General features: G+C 38.7%; 1 protein-coding gene and 1 long non-coding RNA gene across 4 annotated transcripts in view; both read left to right on the top strand.

The window, feature by feature from the left end:
* SMAP1 (small ArfGAP 1) overlaps positions 1-14,635 on the top strand; it is a 94,070-nt gene that overhangs the window by 37,615 nt on the left and 41,820 nt on the right. For 2 of the 3 annotated variants that reach the window (XM_003641020.6, XM_040697804.2), the window contains exons 5-6: positions 10,066-10,143; positions 13,721-13,801. In XM_003641020.6, the coding sequence (XP_003641068.3) occupies positions 10,066-10,143; positions 13,721-13,801 (159 nt within the window). The remainder of the gene's footprint in view (positions 1-10,065; positions 10,144-13,720; positions 13,802-14,635) is intronic. The other variant, XM_004940445.5, reaches the window with a different exon arrangement.
* Positions 10,150-13,488, top strand: LOC121110179. The gene is made up of 2 exons (XR_005858488.1): positions 10,150-11,800; positions 13,231-13,488. It is a non-coding gene; the product is annotated as an uncharacterized LOC121110179 (long non-coding RNA).

Here is a 14,635-nt window from a genome sequence, read left to right as displayed (position 1 = left end):
CTCTTGGCTTAGTAAATGTCTGATCAGAGCTGATGAAAGTACATTGATGGGAATTTTGTGCTGGGACAAGAGTTGCTTGCCTGATTTTTTTGGTTAAAATAATTCAATGCTACGACTATGCATAGAAAGGTGAAGTGCTCAAAGGGTGACTTGGTTCGACTTGGTTCGCTCTGGAAAGAAGGCAAACAGTGTTCTGCATCTGTCAAATGTTGTTTAAAGCTTTTTCTGAAAGAAGTATTCATTTTGACCGATTATGTCTGTACTGAGTTCCAAATACCTGTAATCAGATGTATACAACTGATAAGGTAGAGGGCAAGTTGTTAATAAGGCCATGTCCTTAGATGCAGTGGCCGAGAGAAATTACTTAAGTTTCACAGAGTTTTAGGAAGTCAAGTTTGAAGCCACCATCACTTTGATATTAAGAAACATCAACAACAACAATGACCCTTATGTCATATGTGTAATACAGAAAAGAAGTAGCGAGGTGGCTGTTGGTTGTATCTAAAGATAAATGATGTAGGTATTCTTGCAAGCAATCTCTGCAGGTTTTAATAAAAATAAGTATAAAAGAAGAAAAACAACACGGCTTCTCAGAACGCATATGGAAACTGCATTGCTCACAGTGGATAGTGAATCAACTTAAGCTCATTCTAGGTACTTTCAGCCTCAGAAATAATGATCTGGCACCAACTATTCCACTACATGTAGTGTGAATATATTATCGTGTACTGATGGTATTCAGAGAATAATAAACAAAATTTCTATATTTAAGAAAAAGTGTGAATTATGTATGCAGCAGAAGCTCTGTGAAACTCCTAAGTTCGTGGAAAGAAAAGAATAATGGATCTACATTTTCCATGCTTTAAAACACTATGTATAATTTAAGAGGGTTGAAATTAGACAGGCAACTGGGTAAAATGTGATGTGAATTTAAAGGTTGTGATGACACATTTTCCAGAAAGTTGCCTTAAAGGAGATGAGTGCGCCAAGTGTTTTGTGTAAAATACGCCACGTGGGCAATTCAGGATGTAAAAATTCGGGTATGATAGGATGGGTGAAAAGTAGCTGTACAGTAGCTAGCATTGAGAAATGTTCGGTCATTGGCTCGGAGAGATGTTACTGGTGGCTTAAAAAACAAACCAAACTCCTCTCCCAATATTACAAGAACCGTACTGTTTTTCCTAAGTGGTCTATGGAAAAATTTTTGAATCAAGTAATAAGAAGTAATAAGTATACTTGAAATATACTAATAAAAATAGGCATTAAAAGGAAGTGTGATAATGCCATACAAGAACTATGATTTGAGGGCAAGGATAGTGGAAGTGGGATAGAATTGTTTGTGTGATCATGCTGGTGGAATGAGTTAAATTAAGAATCACAGAATAGCTCGGAGGAACCCCTAGAGATCATCCAACCTGCTCAAAGCAGGTCAGCTAGAACAGTCTACTTAGAGCTGTGTTCACTTGGGTTTTGAGAATCTCCAGGGATGGAGACTCCACAACTTCTCATGGCAACTTGTTCCAGTATTCAACAACCCTTATATTTAAGAAGTTTATGGTTCAATGGAATTTCCTTTGGTCCTTCTCTTGGTCCTTTTACTAAATACCTGGATACCACAGGCAACAGTTTGCTTCAGTCTTCCTAGTTCCCTGCTACCAGGTATTTATACACATTGCTGAGATGTTTTTTTTTCTCACTATTCCTTAGCTTTCTCTACTCCACACTAAACAATCTCAACTCACTAAACTTCTCCATGTTTGAATGATGCTTTGATCCCTTAATCATTTTAGAATTCATTTGTTGGACTTGCTCCTGCCAGCCTATGTCTGTCTCATGTTGGGGAGCCCAGAACTGAACATGTTACTGACACACATGCAGCTTGTCCTCCAGGACCTCTGGGTTCTCTTATGCAGAGCTTCTTTCCAGCCAGTTGACCCCCAGCCTGGACTGATGGATGAAGTTTGTCTTCCCCAGGTACAGGACTTAGTGCTTCCTTTTGAATTCTGTGTGGTTCCTGTTGGGCTGTCCTGCCAGTGTTGCTTTGAATGGCAGCATGCCTGTGTACTGCGTCTACCCCTCCTCCTGATTTTGTATCATCTTCAGACTTGATGGGATGAACTGTCCCACCGTGCAAGCCATCAGTGAAGCAGTTAAGCAGGCTTGGCCCAAGAATCAACACCTAAGTATACCATTGCTGACTTGCCTTCAACTTGGACTTTGCCCAGCAGTGGTTAAGTGATTAATTTGATATAAGAAGCAGGGTCTTATTTTCCCATCTTCCATAAGGAAACAAGTACTTTCCATGAGGAGTAAACATGGGTAGACTGACGTAGCTACAAGTTACTAAGTCAGTGCAGGCAAAAATTCTGCCAAAGCTGAAATCCATAGTGACAATTGCCAGTTCAGTGCCAATCATGAAAATGTACATTATCTTGGTGTGCAGTGGAGCAGGTGTTGCCACTTTGGAGAAGAAAGGTGTTCTGAAATGTTGGGAAGCTCTATTAAAGACAATTTTCCCTGGAACAAATGCAGATAGAAAACATCTGTTAGGTTGGACAGGGGAAATGGAGAGCACTTGATTAAGAGATTAAAAGCATCTGTTTATCCAGTGTCAGCCTTTAATTAAGCCACGGTGATTCTCTGTAGCATCCCAAGGTGTGGATGTCTAAAGGAGAGCTAAGTAACTCCCCAGAGAGTAGGCAACAGTAAGTATGGATGCTATTAGGCTTGGAAAATAAATATAGCATCAAAATCAAATACTGTTGAAAAAGATCTCCCAGAATATTCACTGCATGTCTACTCAATGAAAATGTTATGAATGTCTGTACTTCTGCACGTGTACAGAACTACAGTTAGGTTTTGCACAAACTTCATTGTATTCCTGAAATGAGATAGGAGCACTTGAAAAAGAATAGAGGAGGGATGAGCACATTCAAAATACTGACTGTGCAATAGTACTGGGAAAAGCCAGTTACTGCAGTGTTTTGTTCAGCGTGGGTCCCTGCATCTTTTTTCTGTAGTGTTTGTCCAGCAATCAGAGCACTGAACATCAGTGTTTTACTAACTAAAAAGCCTAACCAGTTAGGTTAATGAAATTCTACAGATACTCAAACGTAAGTGCTGGTAATAGTGCATCAGCATTCATATGCTGCTTTCAGTATTTCAAGAGTAGACCTTTAAAAGTGGTAAACAATTGGTTGTGTGTATGTACATTTATTACAAGTCTGTAATTGATACTGCTTTAAAATAAAATACTAATTTAATTTTGTTAGCATGCATTGGAGATGTACTGTAATGAAGGCAATGAATAACATATCTAGTAGCTGAACTTAAAACCTATCAAAGGGGTATAGAGTAGACCTCTTGATTTAGATTATTTCCCTGTATATTGTGTGCGTTTAAATTGGCCACTCGAGGGCACCTTTGTATTTGGTTCAGCTCCTAACTTCCTCAATATGTTGACCTGGTTTCATAATGCACTCATTTTTAATCTCTCGACTATTTTGAATAATAGCACTGTAAATTTCATATTTAATGGAAGCTTTATGCAGGTTTTGAAAGCTTCAGATTGAACTCTTTAATAAAAGGCGAGGTAGCAAAATGCATTATATCAGGAGCAAGGTTTTAGAAAAACTAGAAAATTCATGAAAATTTCTAATACGTTGACCTTAACACCCATTTGTGTTTGCATGATCTACCCAAAAGGATGGTGTGGTGAGGTGGGAGTCTGCTTCTTCTTCTAGGTAACTAGCAGTGGGACAAGAGGAAATGGCCTCAAGTTGCACCAGGGAGGTTCAGGTTGGATATTAGGAAAAGCTTGTTTTCCAAAAGAGTGGTCAGGCACTGTAACAGTCTGCCTAGAGAAGTGTTGGAGTCCTCTTCCCTGGAAGTGTTCAAGAAATGTGAAGACTTGAGACTTAGGAACATGGTTTAGTGTGCACTGTTAGTGATAGGTAGACAGTCGGACTAGATGATCTTTGAAGTCTTTTTCAACGTCGGTGATTCTATGATTGTTGCCTACTATCAAATATAACAAAGTTATATAAACAAAATACATCAAATATATCAAAGTTAACTACAGTAAATTCATTTCTTGGTTCTTGTGTATGTTCTCTGATAGCTTCATTTAGTGTTTCTTTTAACCTTTCTTTTCACTGAAATAGTATCTGGTGAATAGACTGCATCGGGCCAAATAATGTTTGTATTGATGCTTCTACATTAACTTGTAAAATAGTGTGTATCTGGATAGCGTTATTGCAAAGAACTAACGTGGTTTAGTGGGGAAATAACTGGTGGTGGATGGGTGGCTGGATTAGGGGATCTTGGAGATCTTTTCCTACCTTGGTCATTCTGTGATTCTGTGATCTCCCAGTAAGGAGGCCAGAGAGTTGGAAAAGCATTATAAACTTGCAGATCCATTCTTTTTTATTTGTGAACCAAGTCTCTTATAGGTCATACGTGAAAATGAAGTCTTATGTAACATGTATGTATTCTCTTGTTCTGAACTGCATATGACTGCTTTTAAAGTCTGCATTGAGTTTCCTGGTGAAAAATAGTCATTCTTGCTATATCAGCTTTCCTAAAACAAAGAATGCAAACAGATTAACAATTTGCTAAAATTAAGTGACTACAAGGTTTGTTGGTCTCAAACTTGATTGAAAATTTATGATCTTAAGAGTATAAATACAGAGACTTAAAGAGCTCTGTACTTCATTTCCTCTTTTAGCCAACTCTGAATTCACACTTCTTAATCAAAAGTCCCAACTATTCTTCAATTAAAAGCTAAATGAAATATTCAGATGATAGTTGTCTGTTCACAATGCATTTTTAATGCACGCAAACACATCAGCTTTATTCTTAGCAGCGTGTATGGATGGTTGTAGGGGTTGCCGTTGGTTTTGTTGTTTGTTTTAAAGTGCCAGTAATCAGCTTTTGTTCACAGCGTTCCAGAGCACTGTGCTAGCATATGTTGTTGGAGTATATAATTTTGTGCTTCTTGATTTGAATTCTGGAAAATAGCTAGAATCCACTTGGTGGGTTTTTTATAGAAATCTAGAGAGATTTGTTGTTTTATACCCGTGGTCACAAGTGGGAGGGTCATTTGTCTTTAATAGCCTTGGTGGCAGATCTCACCCCTGTCATCTACTTGTCCAAATGTCTTTTTCTGTTAGATCTAAATTAGATGAATACAAAGTTATTTTCTACCTCTCCTGCTGTCCGCTCTTCAGACTTCATAACTGGTGTCAGTATTAGCCTGTGTTTTCAAATCACTTTCTTCTTGGAGTTTAAGAACTGGAGGATCAGAAAAGTAGTAACAAAAGTATTGCTTATGGCATAGTAGTTTTGCAAAGCAGATTGTTTTTGCTGCTCAGAAGAGTCTGGAGTTGACTGGAGTTGAGCCTGGAGAATGGAGTTGATCTTCCTTCCTGATGCTTCTGCTCAGTCTTACAGGAACACATCAGTGTTAAGAAAGGCTGATAAATACTGAATGGAAAACACGTGTATTAGTTTGAGACGGGATTACGTACTGTTCCTTTTCAATGACCTCAGTCTACTAAAAAGGTTTCAAATTTATTATTAAAAACCTTGGTTGGCAATCCTGAGCGGTGATCAGCTATAAACACTTAAGGTACATTTGTGGCTTTCAATTCATGAAAGGCAGGCTCACCAGCGTGGGATGCAGCATGTTTTGGGACTGGGTGTGTGTACCTGTGCCAGGTGGCTGAGTGTGGGAGTTAGCTTCAACCTTGCTGCTTCCACTACTGACTGCCCAACAGTATTATCGCAGATATAGAAGTAGGTCACTGAGCATATGCTTTTTCAGTTGCCATTTGTTAGTCAAATGAGATTCATTAGCTTGCCAACAAACTGGGACGGCTTTATGAGCTACCTTATCATGGTAATAATTTTAAAAACGAAGATTAACCGCAACTATAAGACAGCAACACAGCAACTGCTCCTCATCAGGATTTTGTTCCTTCTGCCTGGTGTGACCTGCAGGGGCTGGGGCTGTCTCAGCAGTGTGAATGGCATGGAGAAGCTATTAATGCTAACTTTGAATGATCAGTCTGTCTTTTTGCAGCTAAGCCATCAGGATAGTGTTAGAGCTGCTTAAGGATGATTTATGCTATTAAAGATTATTAGTGAGGTTTGTGCTATATATCATATCTGTAAAGTGTTCTTTGCAAAAAGGAGTTCAACATGCCACGACCTTTCAAAGTAATAGCTGGGGGAGAGCTGGATGGAAAATAAAACCTGTGATGTTTATTGAGATCTAAATTCTGGTATGTAGACCTGACACAGTGAAACACCTGAGTGCGGACAAGGACCGTAAGAGCTGGAACTACTGGGACTTAATGCTAGCTGGTTTGCTCTGCCTCTCTGTAAGGCTCCTCTGCATCCCTGGCTGACTGGACTGCTTTGAGTTCAGGAGCTACCTTGCTCAGTGCCAGCTGGGAGCAGGATGCTGAGCAGCTGTCCCTGAGGCACATTCCCAGTGGTAAGTAATTCTCCAGGCTTCTCTGGTAGCCTGATCAACTCCACAATGGACTGTATCAGTCTGTCTTTTAATCCTGTTTTATGCTTAGCTTTATCCAGCCACTCAATTTAACTTGATTGGATTTTTTTTCATTCAGATGTCCTTATCTGGTGCAGCAAAGAAGATAACAAATTTAACATGATGCAGTGATGATAAAACTGCTCAGCATCCCAAACTCCTGCCATTGCTTTCATTATATAAATGTAATCAGTTCTTTATATGTTGTAATGCGTCTTCTCTTAGAGATTATATTCATTTATGCACCTTTTGTACTCCTTCTTAGTTGAATACTTGCATATATCAGACGTGTGTTAAAAGTGCTGGAGTTTAGCCTGAAGTCAGTGCAGTTCTGCTCTGTCTCTTCAAACATTGTTTGTATTTTTCTCACCTTTTACATCCTGTTCCATAACACAGACTGTGACTGCTTTTCCTTGCCTATCTGCTTATGGCTTGTGTACTGCTTCCCTTTTGATTTGCAAAGCTACAGTGATTTCAGGCCTTCATAAGTTTGCCTTATCCCAGATTGAATACTCCCTTAATTTATGAAGATGATATGCAGATTGAGAAGGATTACTGTAAAAGCATGGAAATGTGATGCAAACATCTCTGCTGCTAATTTCATTCCAGCCCCCGGATGAAATTCTGCTCCTCTAGTTCTGTGTGGTGAGCAGCTGTTACCTGCTGGTCACCTGCAAGAGCTATCAGACTTAAATTCTCTAACATCTGAAGAATACAAAAAAATGTTAAAAAAGCAGAAATCCTACTTTATCCTTACAAGTCACACCTAAGATGTTCCAATATCACCATTTCACTCATTTGAGTTTAATTGAAATCTTGGTAAGGAGCATGTTATTAGAACTCATTGTTTAGTGTGTGTATGTGTGTGTGTGTTTATCTATATGTGTATGTAGATATAGATAGATAGATCACTCTGAAAGTAATGTCTACTATTTATTTTCATAGAAATTGCAACAAAGGTACGAAGAGCACAGTAACAGTACTTGACAGAGCAAATTCTCAGTTACAAAACACTGTTTTTTCAATATAGTCACCCCCATTAGCTGTATATTTTTACCAGTGATGAACAAAAGCCCACATTCAGCACTCATAAAAATCTCCATGGCTGTCCAGAATGCGGCTTGTCTTTCACATCTCTGTCACTGCTGCTGAAACGCACCACTGTGCTCACATCCACTGTTTGGTCTCCATCAGCATTCAGCAAGCATCAATAAATGTCACTGGGTGCCAGTTTCTGCACTTGGAGGAATTCAGTGACACACCTTTCCTTCATATGCATTTTCCTGTCAGGTGCCATGTCGTCAGACTGCCCCTGTGCTACCATCTGTCACACAGCAACAACATGGAGCAGAATAAAGGTGGGAAGGTTCAACCTCTACTGCCGTACCACCAACATCCACCTCCAGCGTTGTGGGCCAACCTAATAAAATAGCAGGCATTACTGTCAGAGCAGCCTTCCTAGTTGCCTGACATCTTTTATTTGTTTACAGTGTGGTGTAATCAGAATAAACAGGATCCCTACAGCAACTGAGTGCTATGACATAAGAAATGGCTTTGTTGCAACTGCTGCATCCAGAACTCTTCATATAACCTGAGGATTAAAGTACAGCAAATTTAAAAATGAGGATTGTGTTCCATATTTCTGTAGGTTAAATCTATTTAAAAAACCAGGCTATGTGTAGTTACTGAGTGAAAAAACTCATTATATACACTTTATGAATATCCACCTATGGTACTTGCAGGATTGGAAATATGGGGCATGAGGTAGGGTTTTTCTGTAGCTATTTTTCTTTAACTGCAGTAAAAATACGTCATCTGAATTGGCTATTTTGATCCAATGTAATGACCTGCTCTGCAGTAGCTTCTCTTACTTATAAGTTTTCATCATAGATAGTAGAGATGATACAAGACGGTATAGAAGTGTCAACTTTATAGCTCTGAGAATCTACTACATGTTTTTTGAAAGTAATTCAGTTATATTTTTGTAGTAAGGATAACAGAAAGACAATGCTTCCATCAAAGTGATCAACTACGCTTAAAAAAACAGGGTAGACAGATGTATGGAAATATATTTAGAGAAGTCCCATTTTCCCAAGCAAACAAGATCAGTTTCACATTTTGGGTAATTCTGGAAGAGATAACAGCAGCGCATTTTGGTCACAGCAACCCCAGGCAACCCTACAGGCTTGGGGAGGAGAGGCTGGAAAGCTGCCTGATGGAAAGGGACCTTGGTGTACTGATGGACGGTCGGCTGAATATGAGCCAGCAGTGTGCCCAGGTGGCCAAGAAGGCCAATGGCATCCTGGCCTGTATCAGGAATGAGCAGGACTAGGGAAGTCATCCTGCCCCTGTACTCGGCATTGGTGAAGCCTCACCTCGAGTACTGTGTTCAGTTTTGGGCACCTCAGTACAGAAAGGACATTGAGATGCTGGAGCAGGTCCGAAGAAGGGCAAAAAAGCTTGTGAAGGGCTTGGACAATATGCCCTATGAGGAAAAACTGAAAGAACTGAGGCTGTTTAGTCTGGAGAACAGGAGGCTGAAGGAGACCTTACTGTTCTCTTCCAATATCCGAAAGGTGCTTACAGTGAGAGCGGGGCTGGTCTCTTCTCATGGTTGACAGGTGACAGGACGAGGGGAAATAGCCTGAAGTTGTGCCAGGGGGAGTTTAGGTTGGATATCAGGAAACACTTCTTTACAGAAAGGGTTGTTAGGCACTGGAATAGGCTCCCCAGGGATGAGTCACCATCCCTGGATGTGTTTAAAAAGCATTTGGATGTGGTGCTCAGGGACATGATTTAGCGGAGGGCTGTTAGGGTAGTTTGGTTAGGTTGTGGTTTGACTCAGTGATTTTTAAGGTCTTTTCCAACCTGAACAATTCTGTGATTCTATAATTTTGTGTACTGGTTCATAGAAGAGAAGCTTCACGTGACTAGAAGATCTGGAATTCTACCTCTTGGATGCTGCTTTATAAACCCTAAGCTCCTCACTCCTTTGGAGTGATCTTAGAGGAACAGTTAATTAGAACTTCAATTAATGTATAACTGTGAGTTATTTGGCATTGTTTTTACTGAAAATACTCTTGCAGTGAACAAGAACAAAGGCTTTCTCACCCTCCTATGAGGACAGTATGACTGTGTGCTCAGGTCATTAATATTTTAGTAGTCACACTGGAAAAAGGGAAAAACGAATGAAGCTGAACTATCTTTCTTAGACCTATGATATGATTTTGTCCAGGTTCATCTGCTTGTGTGCTGTTGTAGAGAATTCTCTTGTAGGTCTCTCATTCTTGCATGACAGATTTCAGTTAGAATTCATGCAGATAAAGCTTAAGAAATTAAATGCAAATACTTTGTCTTCTCCTTTTGCTTTTTCTGTGTTGTGTGTTTTTCTTCCACCCTTTAAAAATTACTGAAAAAGAATAAAAATTACAGCTGCCTCTGCCCCTCTCCACCCCTTTCCCAACTTTTCTTGCTTATTTTCCTTCTCATTTCTTTCCTGTTTTGCACAGATAACCTCTTCTGATACTGCTCAACCTTTGGCATCCTCTCCTTCTCTCCAGGCTGCTGCTGAGAAGAGCAAAGCGGAGGTATATCTTTCTGATGCAACTTTTTTCAACTTATCTAATCTGCTGCTTTGCACAAATGTTTGCATTGCTGTAGGATAATTTCACTGAGTTAACTGGAGAATTTGAACTGTTAATAATCATTCAGGCGTTCTCCCCCTTGCTTCCATGACTGGGTACAAAGGAACTGATACAGTGGGACAAAACACGTGTGAGTGCCATGCTAACGTTTACATGTTGAAATGCTGGTTCCCTTCTGGTTTAGTTGGTATCTCAGAGCTGTGTGGAAACAGTTCTTCATTCCAAAGTAATGGGCATGAGTGACTTTGGCCTTTGTCTTCAGGATTAATTTTTGATATCTTTTCCATATTACTTGTTTCAGAATCATTAGTATTATTCCAGTCACTTACTTCAGTCTCCTTGGAGAGAAGTGTCACCAAATTAATTCTATGTTTCTCTTAACTCATACTGTTACAATATCCTTTCTAACTGAGGCATGTGTACATGTACTAAAATTACATTTAATGTTTAGAAGGGTCTTTGAAAAATATCAAACAAGAAAAGGATGAGGCATCATATAGATGAACTTTCAGTAAGTGTTACAATGTGTAATAAGAATGGCACGCTTTAAAATGCAGATGTTGAATATTAGGTTCTTCTGTATGAACACTTCACTTGGAGTTGAGACTGTATACAGCCTATGAAAAAGTTATGATCTAAACATAAATCATCTCTTTTCTTTTAGATATAGAAAATGTGGCCAGATGTTATAAATTATTTTAGTTCAGCTATATTTAGCATAAATGAAAATCTGAGTTAGTGTCATAGACCAGACCACAAGCCTTTGTGAATGTGATGTGCTTTTGAAGATGTAGCAGGAATCTCAGCAGCCACTCTATAATTAAACTCACCATTTATTTCTCAACCTTCTCTTTTTGCATTCAGATGTTCAAGTTCTGCTAGATAACTAGTATGCCATACTGTTGGAAACAATTTGGGGGAAAAAATGAAAGATTGTTGTTAGCAGTATAATTCCATTTAATGGTCTTGATAGTGCTTTTTGACTAATTTTGCAAGAAATGAAACACTTGAGTTGAAGTTCTGGCATGAATACACCTTCTGAGAAGTGCTTTTATTTAGTCCGTATTCATTTTTATCTAAGGGAGCTGAAGCAGAAAGCTTGTATATTGAACTTGTGAAGTGTGAAGATGAAGGAGTTACAGGTTTTTAAGTCCGCATCAGAAAAGAAGTGTGTGAAAATAAAGTCTCGGGGAATTGAAAAAGATCCTTGTAGGGTTTGTGAGGTGAAAACACTGATGAGCGGTTTGTCTTCACATCTTCACTCCAGTTTGGGGTTTGTTGAGGGGTGTTTCTTGTTTGCACTTTGTCACTTTTGTTGTGTGTTTCCTGTATGAAACTTACTGTAAGCCCTCTTGAAGTCCAAAGAATTCAAATTTCCTGATTTTTTTTTCCTCTAGAAGTGAGGTTTCTCTAGCAAAATATATTTAACCATTATATATGTTAAGGTCAAACTGGAGACATCTTGAAGACAACATGCAAAAACCTCTAACTGTGTTACTTTGAACATGTTCTAGTGACCTAGCATTGTATCTGAGAAGCAAGTGTACTGCTGTAACACTTTGAACAACCTTCTCCAGGGAGAGAGAAGACAAATACTTGTGTAAGTCCTGAAAGAGAATTCTGCAGGAGAAGAGATCAAGTGTACTTAAATTATTCAACTTGAGAAAGTAGGGAGGGAGGAAAGGGATAAACAACTTCTGGAAAAAGTATTCTCCAGCAGGGTATGTGTGCACGATATGTGCTTACAGTCACAACATCTGGAGAGTGTTTAGAATTGAAGTTGATATTAGAATTGGTGATACGATAATGAAAGAAGGGCTAAGCTTCATTTGAAAAGCATGGCTGTGCATTTGCAACCCTAGTTCAGTAAGCCTGCAAGGCTCCCTTGCGTTGAGGAGAGTATCATCAATGGCTGCAGCTCAGTGCTGTTTGTCTTGGTGCTGCAGTTGCTGTGAGGCCTCAGTTGATTTCACCTTGTGGGAGAATTTGCACAGATTCTCTTCCCTATTTTCATATCCCTCACCTGTGTTGTAACTGTTTGGTAGTGGAAGCTGAGTGGCAGACAGTGGCTCCTGTTCTGATGTCTAAAAAGACCCCATCTTCTGTATGTTATGAGCAGGAGCTTGGAGGAGTGTTCTTTGGTCATATCAGACCTGTGTAGCTCTGAAGTGGGACACAACTTCTGTAGTGCTGCTATGACTCTTTCAAAGGAAAGGGGTCTCTTGTTTCCTTTCTGGATCCACATAATGTTGTATGACTCACTAAGTCTTTTATATGACCAAAGTTAGCATTCTACATGCCAGGGTATTATGTTCCTAACACTACTCGATTGGCCTTTAAAAACTGGTCACTCTCTGCAGAAGGTTTAGGTTACACGCATGTTATCTTCCAGTTCTTTAGCTAGGTTGGAAGCTGTATTAGTGAGAGAGGTTATCAGTCAGTGGATTGCTCTCCACTCTTTCCATGGCAGATGCCACAAATCCCCTTTCCTTTTACCCCTCACCACTTGATCCGTTGTTTACCCTTTGCCACCTTACTTAAATGACAGAACAAAAGAACTGCAAAGCCGAAGGTTTCAGAACTTCCCCCTGTAACTTAGTTCTTATGATGTCAGGTTTTGCTGAATCCAGCATAACCTTAACTATGGTAATTTTTGGAAGTTTAGTATTTGTTGCCCTTTCTTTCATGAAATTTTCTGATTGCCCCTCAACCCACAGAATCGCAGAAGCCTGTCAGCTCCTAACAACTGAATGACCTGCAGCAAGGAGTTCCACAGCTTAGTTGCAGCATATGTAGAAAATAGTCTCCTTTTATTTTGAATCTTGTTCTATGCTACCTATGATAGCCACTTATTATTGTACTGGAAGACAAGAAGTGATCCCTGACACAGAAATTCAAGACAGCTTCTGTTTTGATTTAGAAAGCAATGGATGATGCAGGGAAAACAGTTCTTTTGTGATAATCTTTGATACTAGTCAAAGATGACACACTTGTTTCTTTCTGTTCTTTGTGGGATTTCACTGTTGTTAGGGAGATGCTATTGAATATTAAGAGAGAGTGTCGAAACCAGAGTTCATGTGGATCGTGAGAAGACTTCAGAAGGTGGTGCAGAGCAGCTAGATCATATGATATGGAAGAAATAAACTTCAGTAAGCTATTTTTGTGAGTATGTGGCCTCACCTCAACTGTATTGTGTCCAGTTGTAGATAGGTTTTCTCTTCAGATCTTTTCCTAGGAAAAAAAGCAACACTGGTATGTTTTTCTTTCTGCTTGCAAGCAGAAATGCAGGTGAGAAGACAAAATAGTATTTTCTTAAATTTGTAAAATAAAATTTAATATTTTTAGTAACACTATTTGAGCAAAACAGATCACTTCTGGAAGCAGTGTGGGTAGGAGCATAAGCTCTGAATTAAAAGGGACTGGCTGAAGATCTTTCTTCTGTGTGACTGGGCATTCAGTATGTTTGCAAATGCATTGTTATTGAGTATTAGCTCATGCTTCTTTTTTTTTCCCCCCTCAGAAGGAAAAAGAAAAAAAGAAAGAAGAGAAAAAGAGAGAGAGAGAAGCAGAAAAACCATCAAAACAAGTAGCAGTTGAAAAGGTAAGAATATCTTATTTTTCTCAGTTATTTAAAAATGTAGTGTTGGTCATGTTCAAGAATTTAAAAAAATGAAATTTGTAGCTGTGGGGAAAATAAGACACACACACACACAGTCCAGATAATCCACACAAATGGCTTACTTATTATGTGTGCTGTTATTTCCATATAAGGTTGCAGGAAAATGAGTTTGGATTTGTTAAAATTTAATCTCAGATGATTAAGGTTTCTTTACCATTCGTACATAGATAGTTTTCAGCTTTATTGAGTGCCATATGATCATTTAACGATATCTTTCTTAAACGAATCCATTTTAAACATAAGTGTTTAATCTATAGAACTGAATTAATAACTCCTATCTGGATAACTTGCAAATATTCAACTAGAATGTGTCACAAAATGTGACAGGCAAACCAGCTTAAGCTGCTTCTTTAAGCAGTTGTATTAAAGCATAACAAGCAGCTTTAGCAACGTAGGAACATTTAAAATTTCATGTATACTGATTTACACTGCTTGTAGAGTTAATATTAAAGAGAAATGGAATGGATAATTTAAGTTTTAAATACAGTAGTTTGTTCTGAGACAGCTGTCCTCTCGCCAATTATATGACTCCAATTATGTTCTTATATCAAGTATGTTCTTATCTGCATCGTAGTCCACAAAATGCATTGGTGTCTCCATCTGTCATTTAATTCCTCAATAGTGTTCTGTCACAATTATGTAAAATATTGAATATTCATGCCTTATGATTGCAGATGTATTTCTAGTTCTGTTTTCAAATTTCAGTGTTCTTTATTTTGAATAATAAAAAGATACAAAAATATATGCATATGTGGA

Source organism: Gallus gallus, chromosome 3, assembly GCF_016699485.2.
Source record: "Gallus gallus isolate bGalGal1 chromosome 3, bGalGal1.mat.broiler.GRCg7b, whole genome shotgun sequence".
Taxonomy (NCBI): domain Eukaryota; kingdom Metazoa; phylum Chordata; class Aves; order Galliformes; family Phasianidae; genus Gallus; species Gallus gallus.
The sequence above is the reverse complement of the archived record's forward strand: the minus strand, read 5'-3'. Positions and strand labels throughout refer to the sequence as shown.